The 24,677-nt window shown below is 39.1% G+C and overlaps 1 protein-coding gene across 1 annotated transcript in view; it reads left to right on the forward strand.

Moving 5' to 3' along the window:
- Positions 1–9,515: 9,515 nt before the first annotated feature.
- The window catches only part of trabd2a (TraB domain containing 2A), a 66,952-nt gene continuing 51,790 nt past the window's right edge, over positions 9,516–24,677 (forward strand). Inside the window, exons 1-2 of the mRNA XM_033976296.2 lie at positions 9,516–9,919; positions 11,044–11,604. Coding sequence (XP_033832187.1) covers positions 9,818–9,919; positions 11,044–11,604 — 663 coding nt within the window. The 5' untranslated portion in view covers positions 9,516–9,817. The remainder of the gene's footprint in view (positions 9,920–11,043; positions 11,605–24,677) is intronic.

A 24,677-nucleotide genomic window follows, 5' to 3' on the forward strand; every position in this document is an offset into this window, starting at 1 on the left:
GATTTTTAATTAGGAACGCTGTCAAAACACCAAAATATCAGCAATATTTTTCAGTGCGAGAATGGACTGAGATCTGAGATAGGTGAAAACTGGTATTAAAGCCTCAAATGCAGGACTTTTGAGTAAGATAATGATGACGAAACACCTTTATAACATTGGTACAAAAAGTAAATTTCACATCACGTCCCCTTTAATTACACATTCATCTTAGAAAACATAATCCTGAATAGTAAACTAAATACGATCACACAGTTTAGTTCATCTTTTGACTGCAACATTCTATTTTTGGTACATTTTGTTTACATTTCAATCAGCTCACTCAGGCCTAACACAAGTCCCTCATTATACACCCTCTCCTGACGCTTATGTAAAATCTGATGGACTTTTTTGAAAAAATCTGACAGGTGGTGTAGATTTAGATACCTAAGCTAGTGTAGCGTGTACTCAGTCAGGGGCCAACCAGTTTTGATGTGCAGATTTTTGGCTTGACTTGAATGAGGCGCAGGTGAGAGGTGCAGAGGGGAAACCTAAACCTCATGTTCCATCTGTTGACATACTCATCAGCTAAAATGAAAAATGGAAACGTTTTTTGGAAGGAACTGAAAGGTTTGATGGGGAGTGTTTAAACTGCATTTACAAAGGAAAAGGTAATACATTATGAATAACTTTAGTTAGTAATAGAATTATGTTTATTTCATTAAATTACCTTCTTCGATTAGAAATTTGAAACCCATATTTGAGTGAGATTAAAACCACATAAATACTATATTATAACTTCCTTGTTGCTTCCTGCTTCTGCTTCCGTGTTCCAAGCACAGTGACTTCCAAAAACTACAGGAGATTTTTCCCCCAAAATCCCTCGATCGAGTCAGTAAATAAAAGTTACAAGTTTAAGAAATATAGAGCTGGTGTAAATATTCTTATGATGCTACTGCAATATTAAGCGAGGGCTCCTTTTTGGACCCTTGTGTGTAAATTTTGAAGTTTTAAAACGGGTGTGATCACATCCGTTTAAAGTTCATAAAACATTTCTTTACATCTTTTTTACTGGTGGAGTTTAAATTTCTTTACAGTATGGCATCGCTCGCCGGCTTGACTCACGGTGACAGATGTCTACTCTTGGAAGCGAAGATGACAGAGAACCTAGAACTAGAGAACCACAACTTCTCACTGACTCAGAGCCAGTCTCATGAGCAGCGCCTTGACTTCGTGGTGACAGTGGGAAAAATCTAAGTCCATGTCCATCGACCATGATGAATGAATTAGATCCAACCGAGGCTGTTCCTGTTGTAAATTCCACTCCTGCTGGCACGGGATGCAGTCAGCCAACCTCTAATGAACTGTAGAGATAATGATTATTTAGAATACAGAGTAACCGATGGCCGATAAACCCTGTAGCTGATTTTTTTTTTCACATTGACAAAGAAACTTAATAAACAAACCCCATAATTATAAAGCAAATGGTATTTTCCCATTGGATTTTAGCAACTACTGTCCAATTAGGTAGAAAATCATATAAACATTTCAATGAACAAGTCTTCATCTCTGACTTGTATTACAGTGATAACATCGGGTTAACATCAGCATTTCCTGACCCTGATATGGTCTTCTTTTTATTACGTTAAATGTAATTGCTGACTGATGTGCATCTAAAAGAAAGATGTGAATGAAAAACTGTAACAATTCTTGGTTTAAGTTAATTAGGGAAAGAAATGCCTGGAAAACTCACACCCACAACTAGGTCAGATTTGGATTGGACATTTTTTCTTGAAATTAAAAAAAATGGATCTTTATCAACAGTTAGAAAGGCAAAAACATCTTACTTCATGTCTGCCCTCAGAGTCATGGAAATCTGGCAAAGTTCTGGAGGTAATATCTCTGCATATGATGTTTTGGATAATAATGGTCTTGTACTCATTTATCTGCCTGGTAAAATATTGTCATCCAGATTGATAATGTGTAGAACTCAATTCAAAGTGACGCACATATCAATATGACATGAGCCAGGTTAAATGATTAGGACTGTTTCCATTGCAATTAACAATTCAAAATACAATATCATATGAGTTGTCAGTTGTCTTCAAAATGGCAACATATAACAGGAAGCGGAAACCCATAAATACAATACTACCCAGTCATGCAGCCTCATTGGTTAAAGTCAACCTAGGGCAGAAGGGTATGGGACCTCTTCAGTCAGTGAGTCGGTGAGTCACCCCGTTGCCGTGACCACTAAATCAAAGGCCTATTTGAACAGCTGCATTCCTTCACACTACTCCATCCTCTCCCTCTCTCTGGACGTGCCCCAGTTCTGATTGGAGTGTAAGCCGCCGACCTAAGCCCCTCGAACCTCTTGCGTCGGCTCTGCTGTGATGGAGATGGGGGCTAATGGAAAAAGATTGCCAGATCCAGTTTAGTCATTTGGACTGACAGTGGACAGGTGTCTATTAGGGGCCGGGCACACGCATTAGACAAAGAGCTCCAGTCAGGCTGCACATATGTGATTTATGGTCCACAGACAGTGATGTAGCTTTCGAACTTACAGCATCACTTCCACACACTCATTGATCATGGAGCTTTTAATCATCGCTGACAGCCAGGGGAATAGTATGGGCAGGTCAGACAGAGAGCTTGCATAGATGGATTAGTATTACAGTAGAAACACTACGGGGAAGCAATATAGCAAAAAAAACATGTTTCTTAGAGTCGGTAGAGTATGTAGCTTCCTCATTCGATCTGATGTTCAAATGAAAAATAGGTTTTACTGAATTCTAATGTTGATTTATTCCTAATTACAAAAACATGCTTAAATCTACTTGGTTTAAACTTAAAAGGACTCTCTCTGATCTGAATTCTCACGACCCAGCCAGTCATTAATCAGTGCTAGTGCAGCCTCCGCAGTTCAGTGGACGTTCTGTGCCGGAGGTTTATATGAGACATCTATGTGCTCTCTATCTGCAACCCAGGTTCACTTCTGATTATAAAACCAGCGAGAGGGCAAGCTTCATTCTGACATGTTGCCACCACCCACCCCTGATGATGAATGATTTTTATGCAAACTTGTGTTACTTGGCAAAAATCTTAATGTTCTTTTGCAATGTTTATGAACATCTTCTTGGACTCTGTAAAATAAACACAACTGCTTTAAACGTTGTTCTCTTAGTTTTGTTCCCTAAAGACCTTCTACCTGTGACTCATATTGTCCCAGAATGTGAGAAATGCTCCGTCGCCGGCCGTGTGCTGACAGATGATCAGCAGATGAAGACATATATACGAGTGAAGCGCAGCTGTCATCACAAAGACAGAGCCAGTGGAATTATGAAGGTAATAAATGTGTGACAGTGGAACATCACACAAGAATGAGTTTAGATTTCTCCTCAGTGTAATATCCACAGCAGCTGATCAAACTCAAACTGAGTATTGGACGGACAGCCTGAGATCTGACGGACAGGTGCGCTGATGTTATTTCAAAAGATAACCTCCACTGGAAACAAGATTTGTATCATCTGATTATTGCTGGTCTCATAGCACAATAGCATAAGTCTTTTTTGTTTTGTTTTTTGTCTCATTCTCTTCACACCCTGTTGCATCTGTAGGTGTCATTGCATCCGTCCTTGGATGATCCCAAAAAAATACACCTAATACAGCCAAAAAACACAAACCGCTAAAGTAGGGGTGCCCAAACTCTTTTCACCGAGAGCCATATCTTGAAAAATATTCTATACGGAGGGCCACAGATCAGTGGTCAATACAGTGAATATTTCCGATGGGTGCATTTAACATAATTTAAATAATGCTTGAAATATTATTATTAGGTCTGTATGACAATGCAATGTGATGTTATTTAGGTTATATTGGTAGGATTACTCAAATTTGGCATAAAAAGTACTAATTATGATCAATTGTGCCAGTTCAACTGAAGGCCTGAGGGCCAATAAATATTGGTCTGAGGGCTGCATTTGTTCCTCGGGCCATAGCTTGGACACCCCTTCGCTAAATTCTTCTCATTAGCTTAAGAAGTTTATTTTTTGTTCTCGCAAAAACCTTGAAAAATGACTCAAACAATTATTTTAGGTACAATCCTCCAACTGCTGCTCGGGTCCTGATTAGAACCAGGTAGTACAAGCACATAGAGTACGTAAGTCCTGCTTGTGTACGAATCTCCTCATGGCCTAGCACCATGCTCCATCTCATGTACCTCGGTGCCGTATGAACCATCTTACAATTTGAGGACTTCAGGGAACGGCCTCCTGCTGGTGCCCAGAGTCAAGACTAAACACGAGGAGTCAGAGTTACAGTTTTTTTGCAGCTAAATCCAAGAACAGTCTTCCTGAAGATGTGACGCATGTGGAAATAAAGAAATCTGCAACAACAAGTCAACATGAGGTTTTGTTAGTATTCATCACACAATCAAACAGTGACATCTGAAGCTGGAAAGTGACAAAAAACCTAAATTAGCATCCAACTCATCTTTATTGCATATACTCTTTGCCAGCTATTGTTTTGGAAGTTACAGGTAAAGACAGACACTTCTTTATAATCAATTTAAGAACCACATTTAAGGCATTTGTTTCCATGTTAAAGGTGCACTGTGCAACACTTCCAGCAGAGGGTCCACCACCTGCTTTGACTCCATGGAGATGTTATTGCTCTTAAATGTAATGCTATTTACGGAGTATGTTCAGGACTGGATTACTATATGCGAAGTAGTATCAAATAGTTGCACATAGACAAGGAAGGAGAATGACCACAACATGCAAAACCACACCAGGAAGCTGAGTGCCCTTTTACAACATGAGTCTCACATGGAATATTTTGTGGCTCTTCCAAACGTCCAGAACACGTTTCATCAAACTGAGCCAGTGGAGTCTTTCTCTGACTAACTGCTCCGTCACCCAGCAACCACGTCCAACTCAGCTTCTCATGTCTTTAGTTTCATGTTTGTTTTTCAAAATCTGAAACTCTAGATGTTTACGCCGGACAAATCATCGAACGCGTTGTTGAGTATCAAAAAAAGGCTCTCATTTTGTGGTTTGCTGCGAAATTGAGCGAGGAAAGGAATAGAAGCCATTAGAGTAGGATCAAATAGGTAGGATTACGTCAAAGTTCCACAAAAAACATTGCTTCGTCACTGGATTGGTCAGGTTAAATTAGCACTATGTAAAAGAAGAGGAAGTTGTGTGAAACCAGTGTGCAATTATCAAACCCTGAGCCAGCCGCAGCTTAAAAGAATAACAAAAACACTTGGCAAAACTTTGAGACATAAACCAATAGAGATATTTGAATTGGATTTGAGATGAATCATGCTCTCTGGTATCTTTGTGTTTATTTTTGTTGCATTGGGCATAGGCCTGTCACAATAACAATTTTTGAAGTGTGATATATTGCAGGACTAAATATTGTGATATATTGTGTTTTGGTTTAAATAATATTGAAACCAAAACACAAAGCAGAATAAACCCTCCAAAAAGTATTCCAAATGCAACACTTAAGTACCGATAATTAGTTTGTGTAATGAATCATAGAAGTTCATAATTCAAACTTCTACAGCTCAAATCTAATCGTACTGCAGAAAATTGAACAAATATTTCTTACTAGTACATAGAAAAAGTTCCCACAATAAATATTGACCCCTCAAAATGATTGTTCCATCAGTCATGTATTGAACGATAAGTTGATATACTGTTTATTCATACAATGGGCAGCCACTGTATGAATTGTTACCGATTATATATAATTATCCTTCCTAGATGATGCAACTGTATTATTGATCAGATATCTCAACTCCAGAGAAAATCCATGATAGTCTGCTTGAAAGTTGCGTGTTTGCATAAAGAAACCTGATCACTATTCTTAAAAAAAATGAAAATTTGACACTGAAATTTGAGGCACAGTTATGTTATGGATTTGTTTGATTTCTCCGATAAGCTACAGTGGCTAGGGTAGAATCTTGGGACATCATTACTATTAACATTTTTTTTCAAATTGTAGTCCAGTAAATATGACTGACCAAATGTAGACTGAGTCAGATAAAGTGAGTTCCTGGAAGCCTTTATTACTACTGTCTCCTCTTATGTCTGACTAAGTGCAACAAGCAAATAAATCCATCTGGCATTCCACTTATGGGAAACTTGGATCCTGTGGTCACTTTAAAGCAGCGGACATGGATGTTGCTAGCCAATATGATATTTTTTTCCAGTGAGAATAAAAGACAAACACCCTGGCTGACACCTGACAGGATCAAATACATCCTCCACCTCAGAAGCTCCATAAAACCAAACATATGTAATCAAGTCCATATTGTGAGAGCCTTTTGATGGTGCTGCTACACTGTTTACTCTACAGCCCTCAGAAGTGCTCACTTGTGTTTGATCCAAACAAACGGACACTTTCAAGTGGAAATGTACAGATGTAGTGTGGGATCAACATTGACACAGGTCACAGAAGTCCAGCAGAGACTTCAAAAACAAGCCTGCTTTTGATACAATGATAAAAAACAACAAAGTAATGAGATAAAACGGACAGGGCTTCAGAAGGTGGACATGAAGAAGAATGCTATGTTTTGTAACATGTTTAGAAAGCATGGAAGCATTTATGCCGCTGACACTGTGATTTATTCATAGTTTCATGCAAATTACAGCAGACTAGAAGAATATGGGGCATATGTGTTTATATGAAACAGCCTCTGCTAAGTGAAGACAATAAAGAACATGTGTGCATGTGAGCGAGAGCCGCTCAAACAGATGCCCCTTCACAAGTAACATGCTTCTAAAGCTTTGGCAAAACGCACGCGGAAGCAGCTGCAGGTGTCCTTTTTAAGTTCCCTTACAGATACACAAATAAAAAGCATGAGAGCTCGACATTGCCTTCATCTTATTCCACAAAACAAGTCTAGACCTTCAAAGTCCTGACAAGCCGCTATATGAGGCATAAATGCCCAAACTTGTGTCCAGTGTCAACAACTGCTGGTTTAACTTTTAACTAACTTCAGATGAACTGTTCTATAATTGTATGTACAGAGAGTGTGTTGTGTGTATAGTGTGCTGGTGTGTCACATTTGCTTTTGTGTTCCTGTTGCGATTCTTTTCCCTGACCTATTGACTGTTAAACATCAACCTGCTGTGGGACTAAAGATGGAAATTAGCCCCGTTGTCTATAATATTTACATATTTAAAATTTTAAATGTTCATTAATATGTGCTGTCCCTTTACAAATAAATAAAATAAGAAATAGGAAACTGACTCTGAACGCTTAGCTTTTATTTTCATTAAGACTGATCCACAGTAAAACCCAAAGTTAAATCTGTCAACTGGACAAGATGTTAATATTTTCATTAAGAGTAATATTTTCATGGTGAGGTGAATATTGGCGTTTCAATAATGAATGTGATTCAACTTAATTACAAACAATTCAAACATTTAACTAACAATAGCTGCTAATGAAGCCACAAATCATTTAGGTCAATTTTATGACTTTTATGACTTTTATGACAGCTGTTTCCACACCCCGGAAACGCATGTTCAGCGGTAGAAGGCTGGTTTAAGGCTGGTTTAAGGCTGGTTTAAGGTTAGTTTAAGGTTAGTTTAAGTCTGGTTTAAGGCTGGTTTAAGGTTAGTTTAAGGCTGGTTTAAGGCTGGTTTAAGGCTGGTTTAAGGTTAGTTTAAGTCTGGTTTAAGGCTGGTTTAAGGTTAGTTTAAGGCTGGTTTAAGGCTGGTTTAAGGTTAGTTTAAGTCTGGTTTAAGGCTGGTTTAAGGCTGGTTTAAGGGTGGTTTAAGGCTGGTTTAAGGTTAGTTTAAGTCTGGTTTAAGGTTAGTTTAAGGCTGGTTTAAGGGTGGTTTAAGGCTGGTTTAAGGCTGGTTTAAGGCTGGTTTAAGGTTAGTTTAAGTCTGGTTTAAGGCTGGTTTAAGGCTGGTTTAAGGGTGGTTTAAGGCTGGTTTAAGGCTGGTTTAAGGTTAGTTTAAGGCTGGTTTAAGGCTGGTTTAAGGCTGGTTAACACAAGTCTATGAGCAGACAAGGCCTTTAGCCAAAGGGGGAAAATCTTGTAACTGTTGTCTTGGCATGCTTTCAAGTAGAATTTGGATTCGATGCATTCATAAAAGAACGAAATAAAAACAAAAATCATTTATGATCAAATGGTTGTAGTATGGGCTGTTCAAAACCACAGTGCACGTGGTGTCTGGCCATGTCCACAAGAGGGAGCTGTAACAACCGACCAAAAACAAAGGTGAGTGGGTTTTAAAATAACATTAGGCCTGCATATTCATGTTATTTGATATCAGTTTTGTTTTTGATACAATATCCCATAATTCAGTGCGTAGAAAGCATTAGTTTTCACAGTGAATAAGCTTTTTCATCATTAGCCTAACCAGACAGATCAAGAAAACATATCTTGAGAGTGCAGCCAGGTTCATCATCTCTTTGGTCCTTTTATTTGTCTGCAAACTTTCGCTGATCAAAATACGGCCCGGGGCTGTTCCTTGCGTAAACAAGCTCCTCGTATTTACTCAGACGTCTGACAACATGTGCCCTGCTCCCTGCGTGAACCTGGGAACTGAACCATGGGACCCGGGGGTGTTAGGGACTCCACGTAGTCTAATTTTCAGAGATCTGACCACAAGCTAGTTAAACCCACTACCAGTCGAGTTATTACGCACGGCACAGGTGTTGATCATCTGGCTGCCACACAGGCCAAACATGTCTTCTGAGAATTCCTTACATTTGATTTGAGAGCGACATGATGCCAGCTGATAAAGAGGTGGAGTTATTCGCCCGCATGTCTGCCTTCACTCTTGCTTTTGCTAAAGAGCTGTTATTGCGCTCTTTCTTATGGTAATGTACGCAGTTTGTTGGCATTAACTGCGGGGCCATGACAATCTACTCCTGGGATCTCACTGGCACCCGGCTCCAAGGCATCACAGTGGGAAAAAATACTACAGAATGAGGAATATAGGAGCAAAATACCACCTACACCTATACCATTTACACATTTACTGATATAAAAATGGAAGAAACGCATGCGTAAAACAAGCCACGTTAATTAAATGTACTTTGAGTCTGCAGAAAATCGGTGGGTTATCTGAGTCTTTTTCAACTCCACAAAAACTCCACTTCCTCTCAAACACAATGCATAATCAATAAAGAGTATTACTAATCGTTACTGTCCAGTTTAGAGTTTGTTTTGATGCAACATTTCTGCCGCGGTGGTGTTTAATCAGATTACTGCGGTTGGCGCGCGTGTGTTGGGAGAAGTGGAGGGAGGGATGGGCGACCCAGGGGGTAGGTAGCCTATGGTCGAATTGCATGGCCGACAAAGATGCTCACACACACGCCGAAGGGGGAGAGACGAGGGAGCGCAGGCTGAAAACCTTTCTCTGGAAACTACAACCAGCTTACTACTTACTCACTCACTTCGGACGCGACTCAAGAGGCTTTTACGCACGGTTTTCCTTTAAACGCAAACTAAAAACAAACACTGCTCTGCCACAGGTAGAGTGACGCAACGTGGACCTGCTGGAGCGTTTCGACTTGGGTGGAAAGTTTGTTCAAAGAGTTTATAAAGGAGATGGGGAGCGGGTTGAGTGGGTGATGTGACCTCCTAACTCCGATGTCTTCGCGTCGCGGTGGGACACATGAAACGGCAACCACGGTCCATGCCCCGTGTACGGCCAGTAACGTGACCATGTCCTGCGCGGCCACATGGAGCTGTAGGAATAGAACGTAACTTTACACGCTTTTGGGTGCATCAACAGTGCAAGTGACGCGCTGTTTTTGTGTGTGAAGCAAACACGCTCCCTTCCACGTTGTTCCACCGAGAGCTACGATGCGGGGAACCGTGGCAGCGCTCATTCAGTCATGTCTAATTCTGCTGGTCCGGGCTGACCAGTGGCTCAAGGACTCGGGGAACTGCGAACTCAATAAGAAAGTAAGTCAGCACGTGAGCTTTTATAACACCTTTAAAGTTTGTTGAGAAGTGCTCCAATAATTGCCACGCACATCCCCTGCTTTTACGCACACATTGGTTTGGTAGAGGTTTGGTTTAGGATCCTGGTGTCAAGCAAGAGCAACTTTCTCCACAGCTTTTCTTGTACCTGCTTACGCCTCTGTCTGCCAGATTTAAGTTAATCTTTAATACAACTGATACAATAAAACTAGATAAACCCAAAGCTCCATCAGAATAAACCTAAAACATTGTCAATATGTTTTTTTTGTGTGTTTTTTTTTTTTTTGCATTAACACAGGAAGTTACAGTCCACTCCAGTCTAAAATGTGTATTGTTTATTTTTGTGCTGAGGTCCTAAGTGACCTGTTAATAAGTCATTATCAGTGTGTTAACAGTCGGTCTAATAAACAGCCTGGGCGCTGCTTGGTGTCAGACGGTTTAGTGTGACTGAAAGGCTGCAGGACATGAATCACAGACCAGGACTATGAAGACATTGTGGATTTAACAAAATACAACACATGCAAAGCTACTATTTAATTAGTACTAAGTTTATGCACTGATCTTTTTATTTGACAAAATCAATTTTATGCAGATATACAGTCACAATGTAGTGTTTTAATTTTAACATATTCAACTTTGACTTTTGGGACTTAACTTCTCTCATTGTGTTGATGTCCACAGTTAGTTGCAAAATATTTTTATATCATAATGAATCATATAGACTAGGTGTCATTTTACAGGATAGAAAAGCAGTTTACAGTTTACAGGCCAGCTATTTGTTCATTTGACTGAGTATGCAGCATTGGCACACCACAGACACTCACAACAATGCTTATTTTGGGAATGAGTTGTCTCTGTTTTACAAAAGATGGACGTTTTACATTTCTTTTTTAAACATATGTCATGGTCTGGTTATGACTTTGATCTAATCAAAAACAATCACAGAAGTGAATCAATTATACCTCTGAAATAAACAGTTGCTTTTACCAAGGATATTGTAACAGCTCATTTTGCTAAATTAATACATTTGTTAAAATCTGCCATACATATAATCCCATACATATAATTGCTGTTCTCACTCTCTCCTGTCTCTTCTTCATCCTCAGCAAAGCGAACTCAACTCCTTCCTGTGGACCATCAAACGGGACCCCCCCTCTTATTTCTATGGCACCATCCACGTCCCCTACACCCGCGTTTGGGACTACATACCCGACAACTCTAAGCAGGCCTTCCAGGAGAGCAACATTGTCTACTTTGAACTGGACCTCACTGACCCTTACACCATCTCCGCTCTGACCAGCTGTCAGCTCCTGCCCCAGGGCGAGAACTTACAAGATGTTCTACCACGAGACATATACCGCAGACTGAAGAGACATTTGGAGTATGTGAAGCTCATGATGCCCTCCTGGATGACCCCTGACCAGAGAGGCAAAGGGCTGTATGCAGATTACCTGTTCAATGCCATTGCGGGAAACTGGGAAAGGAAGAGACCGGTTTGGGTGATGCTTATGGTGAACTCTTTGACGGAGGCCGATATAAAGACTCGAGGGGTCCCAGTATTGGACTTATACTTGGCCCAGGAGGCGGAGAGGATGAGGAAGAGGACCGGAGCGGTGGAGAAGGTGGAGGAGCAGTGTCATCCGTTGAATGGACTTAACTTCTCTCAGGTCAGTGGGAAAAGCTTATATTTTTCAAGAGGTTCAACATTTGTGGATTTTATTTTTTTTTTGTGCTTATTTCGATACTAAGGAATAGGCTCAATACAGATTCTGATACCACGATGATAATTAAAAAATAGACAATAGTACATGATTTTCAACATTAAATCATAGTACTTTCTTTTAAATAACCATGTGGTGTTAATATTTGCGTAATCCCTCAGTTGTCTAAATATGTCCCATAGTGGTCCATGTGTGTATACTAGTCTATGTGGTCTCATACTCATGCATCTTTCTAAAGTTGTTCAGAAAAGGTTCATTTCTGCCCTGTGAATTTGACTTTTTTAGTATTGATACCTGCTCTATTGAGTACAGTGGTCCCTCGCTGTGTCGTGGTTCACCCTTCACGGTCTCACTGTTTCGCGGATTTTTCCAGTGCAGTTCTACACGCTTTTTTACAATGTATGAACACGTCCCGAGTTCTGTGTTTCTGTGTTCTGCGTCCCTACCTGCCAAGGGACTGCAGACCACCGTCAATCGATCTCCTCTGTGCTGCATCTCCCGCACACCACAGATTGCGTTAAGCCAAATTTACATAAATTTTTGAACGACACTACAGCGGATGGTCAGAGGAACTGTGAAATACACGTGAGTCTCTATTAATAATTAATTAAACAAGAGAGAAATGTTAATGCCTGCCTTAAAAAAGTGTATAATGTGTGTGATAAGGGTTTTACAGCCTTAATACATATGTAATAATTGTAAAAAATAAAGGTTCTTCGCGGATTTCGCCCATTGCGGGTTATTTTTGGAACGTAACCCCCGCGATAAATGAGGGACCACTGTATCTAGTTTCGGTACTAGTTTTAGTATCGAATAGTATCTGATTTTTGATATGTTTGACCACCCTAAACCATTCAGGAATAGTGGATTTTATGTGTGTTGCTGCTTGCTGTCATGTGACTTGTCATGGGTTTTTGCCAAAACAGTTAAACAAATTGTCATTATTAAAATAACTGTGCACTTTGACAGCTACTATGTCTGACAAGGTAGCTAAACCAGAATCAGTGACTACAATGTTTTAGAAGATATAATTGGTGGTAGTTATAGGGGTAATTCTTCAAATGACTCTCAAATAATGACGCACAGATGTGGTAGTGAGTTCTATTTGCTTACATAGGGTTGTCCTGCATAACAAACACATTTGGTGACTTATACCACTAATTCTGAGCTTGTTTTGCTCTTATTATCAAAATGGCCAGTAATGGGGTTAGTTGCTAAGGTTCTCATCTCATGACCAAAAGGAGATGGCTGCACATAAGTCGTCTCCTTTTGGTCATGTTAGAATATATATATATAATATATTAGTGAGTGTTGGAAACTGACCAGCAAAATTTCTGTTTATTTCATATTCATTTATTTAAAAAAAAACAATAAAATCTTCCACTTGCTTGTCTTCAGTGGTGGAACATAACAAAGTAAAAGTAGTAAAGTACTGGACTTAAGTATAAATTGTAGGTATCTGTACTTTTCTTGAATACACTGAGTAGCCGATACTTTTACTCTTATCATTTATTGTTTAATGTCTGCTAATAAGGCTGAGGGTTTATGTTTAACATGTTCATAATTTCTGTTTCTGTTGAACAAAATTCTACACAAATCTTTATCAAAATCACTGCATTTAAAGCTTCATTAGATCTCAAAATCTGCATAAAATACTTCAACATTTTGCTCTTTAAATCAACTTTTAAAGGGGTACGTTAATACTTTTAATTAAGCAGATTTTTTCATGTGATACTTTTACGCGAGTGTTTGTTTGCTGCAGTATCTGTACTTCTTCCACCACTGCTTGTCTCCATGTAGATGTTAGTGCTTTGTCTGGAATGTTCCACGCTGGCATTAAAAAGATATATCTTGCATTTATTCACTTACAAATGTTTTTATTGCTAAAAAATACCTGGAAAAAATCTCACTGAGAGTGGGGTCAACTTTGCAAAGGTCCAACCCGCAACTTTGGTCACCTGTTTGTGTCTTTGGAGTTTAATGCCATACCGTGTTTGTTCTGTACAAAGCAATCTCAATGCCCCTCCACAATAAAAGTTACTTAGTGCACCTTTAATAGTCTCAACAGATTAACCAGAAAATTTTACAAGACCTTCAACTCCCCACCCCCCCATCTACATTTCCCTGGATGGAGAAAATTAGGTGTTTCATAATCAGCTGTGCAAACATCCTCCACCTTGTCCTTTATTATTAACAAAAAATGGATGTTAATGAGCCGAGTCCGCGATCAGGAGCAAAAGCCCTCCTTGTTCTTGAGTTGTGCCTGTCTCTCCGACTAACCATGCCCCAACCTGACCCCTCTGAGCACCGCAAACAGCTCTCAAAGGCACCAGTCACTATGAAATCATGTTGCGTATTATTGAGGAATTTGGACTAATGCTGGTTAGGAGCTGGGGGGATTACATACAAGTAGTTACCTTAACACTGACAGCCTCCCTCAGTTGTTATTTTAAAGTTGAGCCTGCTGAATTCACGCCAATAAGAAGATAAACCACCCACTTTTTTATTAGCATTTGTACTGAGGATGCAGGATGTCAGCAATCATGTATCAGTGTCTTTTATAATGGGTTTAATATTGTAATATTGTAAATCCATGTTACGGAAGTTTACTTATCCTTGCTCCCTGGACAGAATTCCATTGTACAATATGAGTGGCTTTAACCTCACATTTGTTTTTATAGCAAAACCACCCAGTTATTTAATTTAGTGGGAGTGAGTTTGATTTAGCTGTCAATGCGTCAGTGTGAGGATAGTAGCGGTGGACACAAAATGAGTTTTAGCTTGGACTGGACAACATGCCAAATAAATCACATTTTTTCTTCATATTTATTTGATATTGATTTTTTTATTATTAACATAAAAAATCTATTTCCTTTCCTTTTCAGTTGCCATTTGACACAAAAATATAGTCAAACCTCCGAAGTCTAAACTCTACTCCAAACCACACTTTTTTATTGACAGAAGTTTGGCTGCAGATATCTTGAATAAGAATAGAAAAGCATTGATAAATACAGACTCTCAAGATCCAAAATTTGTCTAACTGCACAAATATTGCTCAAAATAATATGACAGCATGCATGACTAATGGAAAACATTTAAAATAATCAGGTTTTCATAATTACATCTATAGTTTTGGGGTTTTTTTTGGAGGAGACCCTTTGGTTTGTTTTTCTCAATTGGAATATAAAACACAAAATAGGCACGCTTGCTGTATGCTGTTAATTAATCCCAATGGAAGTGCTCTCACCTTTCCTCTACTTTCTTGCAAAGAGGAGCTCAATCCTGTTGACAACGTTGCCCGAAACCGTAACAGAGAACTTTACTAACTGTTTGCATCATAAATCTTGCACGTTATTTCAAAGTGGTGACACAGTGGTTTTGTTTTGATGTAGTGGCTTCGTTGTCATGGCGGCTGTAAGAGGGAAAATGAGGAAGCAGGGTGGGTGAGCTTGTGTTTGTCAACGGCCCCATAAAGAAAGAACAGCTCCCATCATCAGAGCTGTCACGGACCCCAACAATGAATCCTAGTGCCCCAGCCGTGCACCACTCCCCAGGCTCTCTGTCATTTCCACACTCAACCCGAAGTCCAATCAACAATCGTGAGGTTCTGTCTCCACCTGCTTGGCTCTCAAAGACTGCTTAATATTTCACTAAATCTGTGTGTGGGGAAGCTGGCCTGGTGTGGTTGAAGTAGGAGGCGGACTCAGAAAAACTCCCCAATTATCAAAATTTATTTCAATCACTGTGGTAAAACGTGGAAAAAATAATACATATTTGCAAAAGCTACAGAAATTAAGAAACTGCAGATACACCCCACGTATACCCGGCTACGCTGATGGTCTCCCCAAAAGACTGGCTTGCCCTGCTTTTATACCCTTTCAACTCAGAAGCACCGCCCCCAGGAAAACACTATTTACTTCTCAGGTATGGTAGGTGCAACTTTAGCAGAATCTCATACTATACTGCTTTACCAATTAGGGCCTTTAAAAAGTCTTTAAAATAAAACTATAAACACTTAAACATTACAACATACGCAAAGACGTTGAAGCAAAAAGAAAAAAAAAACTTAACTCAGTTCTCCCCTCCACATGGTCCAGCCCATGCTCACTCCCAAACCTTTAAAAATGGCTGACCTAGGGCACGTCCCCTCTGTGTCTGGACCATGTGGAGATTCAGGTCAGAGTAGATTGATGTACGTAACTGAATTGACAAAATATACCCAAATAAAATATCTTTAAAGTAACAAACCCGCGGTGGTTCTGTTTAGTTGTATATCGCAAAATTATTGAAAATGACCAAATGTGTGAATAAATAATACAAAAAATATGGTGGTATTAAAGAGACAAAGGCCCACTTTGTCACACAGTGGTGGAATATAACTAATGACAAATACTAGTTATGTTACTACAGTATAATTGACGTCATTATTTGGGGTAAATGTTCTACTACTTTTACTTAGGTCAAATTTTGTCACCAGTACTTTAGCCAAGCAACTGTTTTCCGTCTTTTCAACTACTTCACTAAACAGTACTTGTGTTCACAGTTCTGTTATAGTTGAAAAGGGTAGTTCCATTTGAAGTCTTTTAGGTCTGTTCAAGTGTGCGATGGACTGATAGACTGTGTTGAGTGAAGAACAGTAGAGAAATAGCGCCACTGTCTCACTCCTGACTGGAAGCACTGTTTTATCAGGCTACAACTACAGTCAGATATTTATGCTCTCTGATTGGCTGTCCAATGTTTTCACTGGCCATTTAATGCTTTGGCGTTAACGGATGGAGGAATATTAAATAATTAATCATGGGGTAGGTAAATTGTAATAGCGTTTTTCCAATGTTGAATCCAAAATGCTATAATTAGATTTGTACAGGTCAGAAGTTGACTATATTGTGAAAGTCATTCTCATCAATTATTATATTTTTGATCTCCCTTTTCTTCTATTGAGTACATAGTTTAAATGTCTAGAGATAAGAAGTACATTTAAGTGAGTAACTTTTTGGTTACTCTTCCAACTGTAAGTCTACAAGTAACTAGTTAAAATTAATTCAACATTTCCTCTTCCCTATAGGATTTTTTTCTTCTTCATTTTGTGTTTCATTTAGTTTTTTTGTTGAAAATACCAGATTTTGCTCATTACTTGATCTTCCAATTAGCCCATGTTAACTTGAAATTATAAATCATTGGTCCTCAGTTACTCATACAATTACTCTTAACTTGAGCCAGGTTTCCCCAGTTACCTTTTTTTTCCACTTCTGAGTGATTTCTTGGACTGTAACTTGGTACTTTTACTTAGTTTTGTTTTTTGTTTTTTTACTTGTTCTATAGAGCTAAGAGAATAAGATGAATATATATCTAACTGCAGTTGTCCTGAGGGATGGGGAAATAAATGAGGGATATCGTTGTGGTTAAAGACAAGGAAAAGCAGGGGATGACTTGAGTTTATTTTTTAAAACTGGACCATTGAAATGTAGTTGGGCTATAAGGACTTTTTGGACGACATAATTCTGCATCACTGGGTTTAACGGTGCAGGCAGAATCACATTCAATCTAAGATGCCCTGCCTTTTTCTGTTCTGGAAGGTTTCTGTTTGTCTTTTTAACTCTCCTTTGGTTCTTCTACCGTATGATAATATAACAAGTGATCAAGGTTGGTGTAGGTATTTATTCTCATTCAAAAAATCTTATTTGATGATTTACTGTTGTATGAAGAGGGGAACAAACAATGGCTTTCTTTTCTTGATCCTAGTGCAGTGACAATACCTTTAAAGAAAACATTTTTAAAACTACAAAACTGAGTAGCATTTAACCGAAATGAGCAGTGGACCTGTTTTTGTTGTTGAAAAATAGTTATTTGACAATGGGTGGAGATAGGGGGTAGGTGAAAAGACGCATTTTCTGAGCACTCCAGCCCCAAATGCAGGACAATACAGGATTACTCAAACATGCATGAAGCATTTAAAATACACCTTTGAGGAAATTAACTAATGAGGAAACACAGATAAAACATGTTTAAAAGCTCATAAAAGTTTTTTTTCTTTTTTTTTTTTTCTTACATATATCCCCTTTAATCCTTAAAAAAGATAAATATTCTGCACCATAAGGATACTTGATACGGAGGAATAGTTGAATATCTTCTACTTTAATTTCAATGCAATACTAAACCTCCACACTGCCTTGATCATTTTGACCCTATGGTAATGAGCAATAAGTGTACCTTTTATTTAAATGTGCTGTACCTGATTTTTACTTAAAAAATGCGAAACTATTTCAGTTTAAATGATTTGCCGTTGTTCAAACTTATCTTATGAATTGCAAGGCCAGTCTATTCAGAGACCAGTGCGAAGAGGTGTGCACTTCCTGATTATCTGATAGAAAATGCTTTATAATTATATGCAGACAGCACGCAGTGGACTTATTTTGACCTCAAGAGCTGCTTATACAATATATATGTACTGGAGCATGACATATTTTGTTCAAATACCATAATCGATTGGATCCAATTTGATTTTAAACGTATTAGTTGTTTGTGGAGGAAATTAGATACTTAAAAATATTACATCCAGTCAAACTGCGATTTCGATTTGATTGCGATTAATCTTACCTATCACCTACTTTACCTCCATGCAAAACAAAACCTAATCTAACCTTCTCAAAAACCTGTTGTACCTCTGTAGTAATTACACTCTCTTACCTTACCTCTAATCTGGCTCCAATCAGCTGCTCTTACTTGCTGCACGGCGCCCCTAGTCTGTCAAAGCCCGGCCCAACCCATTAGACTAAGTGGGCCTTGTGCGGACAACAATAGCGGCGTGAAGGCCCGCTCTCTCCGCCCGTGTTGTCAGAAAACCCACAGGACACTGCACACCAGCGCGTCTACTCAAAGTGTTGTTTCTTTGCTGCCATCACTGGGAGTAATGGTGCATGCAGGGGCGATGAATGCCGGCCTCAGCGTATGTGCATATGGGAGCGGAGGAGGAATGCCGGCTGCATTCAGGAGGAGAAGGGCCGACGTGCAGACTAAAGTCCCTGGAGGGGCTATTAGAGGCGCAAAGTGTGACTCCTGGATTAGAGATATCATTACACTATACGCCACAGTTTGACGGGCTTGTACTTGGTGCGATTGGCTTGTAACTGTAGTGCATTGCAAACAACTTAAGCTTTAAGGGTGCTCTGTGTAACTTTTCTGGTTTATCTATCTCCGTGAAGACATTGGGTAAGATCCGTGGAGAGGCGAGTCCACTCAAGAATGAATGGTTTTATTAGGTAATTTGAGCAATAAAGTCGTTATGGTACATTCTAGACAAAATAATCTCTCTGGAGACAAGCAGAAGACAGACCTTACACCTATTATGTAACTGCACCTATAAATAAATGTTTGTTTGTTTTTTTCATTGATAAAAACTGTAACCTTTGCATTGTTGGGAAGCACAGTGTGTATCATGGTAAACCTTTTGAGATACAAGTCAATAGTTTGAGCCAATCTTCTTTGTTCTCTTAAAAAAATATTGAGTAAATGGGATTTTCAATGGGATATAATTATTTTTGGCTACTGTCACTCTTGGACTCAACATCTAACTATAGATTTGCTATTACATCTAAACAATTTGAGCATTGCTTTCCAGTGTGCCGAGTTGAAACTTCTCTAACTTTTGATTCAATTTGTCAGATCTGGCCTGGTCCATACACTCCAGTCTATAATTTCACCCATGGTTTAACGTCAACCTTGTTTTTGATCGTTTTTGGCCATGTTCATAACTAAGTTCTTTTAAGCCTAACCAAAACTCAGATGTGTTTCTGATCACAAGTCCACCCATGGTATCTGTCTGAATCTGGATCGTGACTATGTTTTGATTATTTGCCGAGGCCTAAAAATAATCTTTTCAAATGTTAAATTATACTTGGCTCTGACCACACTGCTAAAGGCCAGGCCCTATCTCTAAAACTAAAGATTTGGGGTTAGCTGATGCTTTCTAACATATCTCTTTGACCCAGTGTCAGGATTGGCTGCATACTCAGTGGAGATGTCTGTTTTCAATTACAGAATACCCTCAAACATTGAACTTTCTCTTTTTTCCGCTGAATAAATCAAAGACAACAATTCTTGAATCGGCAAATGTTTATGGGAAAGTGTCTCCTCCTATCTGTCAGATCGGAGAGGTCATTGAGGAACAGCTGGCTCAGCTCGTACAAAAAACTCATTGGACAAGACGGACTATGTCACAAAGTATGAGAATCTCCATGCTGCCTTGCTAGCTTTTGTCCCTGTGGTAATGACGGATAAGTGTGCCGGTTATGTAAATTTGATCGAATGTGAAGTGCTAGACGGGACAATGAATGTTTTAAGATCTAGAAAACGGGCTTTGGGTTTTTGAGATGAGTTATCATAAAAGACCGGTTTGTTTTGGAGATCGTGGAACAAGGGGGAAGTGGACCTGCTGGCACGATGACAGCTTTTCACTGTAAAACATCGGCAGCAAATCTGATTAGATCTCATTTGTTCTGAACCATCATGGCTGCCGTTAGACTTCAGCAGTAACTAAAACTCGCTCTTGATTTATTCTGCTCATTAGAGATTTTCAAGTGGGAGTTTGATGTCTGGCCAGATAGTTGTGGCTTAAGGAATATTCATTTGTAATTTGGACAAAAGATGAATCACGGTGACTGTTGGAAAAAGCTGCCGAAATGCGAAGTCCAAGGAAATGTCATGTTGTGAGATATGAGCAGGAAGCATGTGGTGTGATTGTGTCGGCGTTGTAAAAGTTGGATTTTAATAGGAGAAGAGATTAAAGGAAAATTACATGACATGGTTTCTACATTGCGTACATTACAGGTATGCTGCGTAACTTTTCAGGTGGTGGTGGGGGATGGGGGGCATGACATCAAACATTGCAGCTGTTTTTATTGCTCAGTATCCCTTAAAAATACATGATTTTACTGTGAAAGCCTTTCTACAGATCTGACGTGTAACTTGTGCTTACTCCTACTTGTCTCTGTACTATAAAGCCATGCTGTGTTGCATTCTTGGCACGGCAATAACATTTCCACGAGGATGCCTATGGTTTATACTATTTTCAGATCTGTTATAATGCTGTTTCCTCATCTCAAACATACTTGGAGTTGTGTTTTGTCTCATTCACACAGGCTTAACACACAAACCATGCATATTCTTCTCTCAGTTCTTCTCTCCAACAGAAAAAAAGGCTGTTTCACCTCGTGATGTCATGTGATAATACAGGTCCACTGTGTTTTTAAACTCCATACACTTTCACTAGAATAATTTGGATAATTTCAGTCCTGGAATTGCTCATCTCTGCTGAACTAAAGGTAAAAGGAGCTGTTAACATGAAAACTACCTCTTCGTGACATCACAAGGTGGAACAGAGCATTTTGAGCTTTGGAGATGTAGACAAATAATAAAAGGTTTTTCAAATTTGTGAATGAAACAAAACACAACCCCATTTTTCCAATGTTTTTGATGAGGAACATTATAACATGGCTTAAAGCTTGTATTCACATAAATATTTGATGAAACTACTTTTTGTTAAATGGATGACGTGCTGGCCTGCACTGTCGCTTTGTCTGTACCTATCAATTTTCTAGTTACACCTTTCATTGCAATAACCCATTATATTGTATATCTGACAGTGATACTTCCCCTCACCTGCTGCTCCTGAGTTCACTGTGTTAGTCTATGGCTGATTGCAGTAACACATACAGTCCTACATGTCTTCACTAATGTCCTCCCATCAGACTCACCGGTTTCATATCTCACTTTATGACTAGATGTGTTGACCAAACAGTCTCATATTAAATGTCTGACATTTCTTCAACACTATCTGTCCATCTATCTGGATACACGACACCTTCAGGATATCACGCTCTTACCAACTTTTTTCAGGGATCATGGAGGAAGAAAAATATCTTCTAACTAGTGTTGTCACGATACAAAAATTTCCAACTGGATTTTGATACTAAGGTGCACACTCAATACTCAATACTGAATCCGAACAAAAACATACTTTCTTTAGACAATAAAATGCAATTTTCAACTTTAAATAATAGTACTTTCTTATATCTGTGTAATCCCTCAGTCGTCCAGGTATGTTCCATAGTGGTACATGGGCATATACTATTCTATGTGGTCTTATACTCAAGATCACTGCAAAGCTATTCAGAAAAGGTTAATTTCTGTCCTGCGAATATGGCTTTTTTAGTATCGATACATGCTCAAATGAGTATCTAGTTTTGGTCCTAGTTTCAGTATCGATTAGTATCTGTTTCTTCTTTTGACAACGTTACTTCTAAATGCAATGACTTAAAAGGTAGAAGATGAAATTGAGCAATCTTTGTCATACGATTGGTCCCAACTGTGTACCCACAAGGAGTCTTAGATCTGACTGTTTACCATGTAACGTATAGCCCAGTGAAGCAGAGCTGTTCTCCTGCTGATCACGACAGGTTTTTCTCGGATGTGTAAGGAATACTTCTCCTGCTCTATGAAGAATTTTATCGCTCGTCTTTGAATTTTCTCATGAGTTAGTGTAGTGTCAGCGTAATAAAACCTTTCATTGAGCAATAGCAAGTGTAACTGGTTTCAAAAATGGAGGTAAACCCAAAACTACAGTGACTTATAGGCTAGAGGGTAAAGAATTACAGGGTATAAAATACCATGGCAAATTGCTATTTACTCTTTGGAAATATTACTTCACAGTGTGAACATCATGTTAGTCAGTTAAGCCACATATCTGCAATTTGGTAAAAAAAAAATTGTAAAAGTTTTACATTTTTCCCAAAGTATTATTATGTAGCCTACAACCTATAGTCATTTTTACCATGAATTTTACACCATGACTTGCACACTTTTATAAGAAATTTTGTATTAAGTTTACTGTGTATGTTCAAAGCTAATGGAGAAACACTGGTGTCTCTTGCCTTAATTTAAAGGAGCAAGGCTCAGCCAGCCCAAATATACTTTACACCCACTAACAGTAGCCTTCCTGTAGTGAAAGCTAATGTAGCTTATATGTATGTAAAAGCCATTGGAGTAATTACAATGCTAATTCTAATCTGTTTGCGTCACATCATGCCCTCTTTTGTTGTGCAAGTTAAGATTTTTGCAGGCTAGTCTTTGCAAAACTCAAAAGCTGGAGAATCAGCATGTCACTAGACCAATGCTTTTCAAATGCAACATTTTATCCCCAAAATGTTAACACAATTAATATGCCTATCCAAATGTGACTTAATAGTCTACATGATGTGAATAATAAGATATTGTAGCTTACTAACAATGTGTTATAATGAAGTTTGTGTTTCGCAATAAAAGCCTGTCACGTGGGGTTAAAATAATGTTAATGCATTTGCTTTAGTGAGTGACAGCCTAACCTTTTGCTTTGCTAATGTGGTATTTTTATGCTAATGTTTCAGAAGGGTTAGCAACCAGAAGCTAACAAAAGAGGTGATTAGTGAAGAAAAAGATGCTGTGACTGTTAAGAGGTTACTGTTTACAGCACTGTGTTAACTCAATCACAGCATTGTGCCGGGCTGATCAAAAGTGACCTTTGAGGCTATGGAGTCCCTCCAGATAAATGTGTATGGTAAAGGCCACTGGGACATGTTCAGATGCACATGAATTTAAAAATTCACATTATGACCTCACAATAAGCTCATGTGGATTGGCCACTGGCACCTCCCGTGTATGCTGGCCAGGTCTGCGGTCGTCCTGGATACAGTCCAGTCTTCTGACTGCCTGTATAAACCTCAGTCAAGCTGCTCTGGCCAGAGCTGTCTACACTCTGGATTGATAGTCAGCGCTTCCAGCTGAATCTCATTGAAATGTAACTGTTGTTGTCCAAATGCAAACCTGGAGCTGTGTGTTTAGTTATTTGGGCATGTTTTACTAGTTAATCATTTATTTATATTACACATTCCAAGTCATCACCAGGTGCTAAGCTAATGCAGTGAACATAGAAAATTAGAGGAAGCCTGCAGGCTTACTCCAATCTGCATTTATTCTGATGACATTTTGACCCAATGTGGATCTTTCTTAGGTTCCTCTGGGTTCCTCAGATGAAATACAGATTGACTTGGGTATGCACGCTTCCTCCCATTGTCTATGTTCACTGCAATAGCCTAGCACCTGGTAATACATGTATATTTATTATTTTTTTTCCACATTCTTAAAATGCCCATCTCAGATCACTACCAACACAAAAACAACATACTAACATGTTCAAGGTGCCATTGACAGTTAGCTTTTTTGTTTCAGAACTCAGTTTTAATAGCAGATTTAGCAATTTTCATCCCTGTTGAGGTATATGAATTTTTTTTTTTTTTGTCTATGTTAACCATATTGCTTGTGCCTTCACTCGACCATAAATCCACCTGTGTTTCTCTGGCTCCTCTTTGCATTTTCTGCCCTCTTGATGGTATTTGGCAGGTGGGTACCACACAAGTCGTTCCTGCAGATGTTCTGACCACAAATAAACCTGGACAAGCAACTGCCTTGAGCATTTTACATCCCAGGAACTTCACCCCACACTCCAAACATGCACTCTGACATGTCAGGCTCAAACTTTGACTTTTTGCACTTTTGGGAATATACACGGGAAGTGCAGTGCCGGTTGTGGGTTCTCGATAAGATCTTCTCAGTGGAGCATGTTTCATTCTGATTAATACTTGTTGCTGTTTGGATGACTGACAGATATTGGTTGGAATACAACTGGGAATGTGATGGTCCACTGCTTCAACGTGTGTTGTATTGGTAGAGTAGAAAGGGAAGGATGAATGTTGCATAAACGTGTGGTGTGCGGTTGGGCCCAGTGTATTTCTGGAGACACAACTGTCCATCTCTGCGGTACTATATCTGTCTGTATATGGTTTTATCTGCAGCATTCCAAGTGAGGCAAACACACTTGATGTGTACTAGCCAGACCTCTTTCAATGCAGATGTAGAGGAAATGCATTGATATAAACAGGGTTCATATAAGTTCGCAAAGGACGCGGATAATATATTACTCAAACTGA

This window comes from Periophthalmus magnuspinnatus, chromosome 12 (assembly GCF_009829125.3).
Source record: "Periophthalmus magnuspinnatus isolate fPerMag1 chromosome 12, fPerMag1.2.pri, whole genome shotgun sequence".
Lineage (NCBI taxonomy): Eukaryota > Metazoa > Chordata > Actinopteri > Gobiiformes > Gobiidae > Periophthalmus > Periophthalmus magnuspinnatus.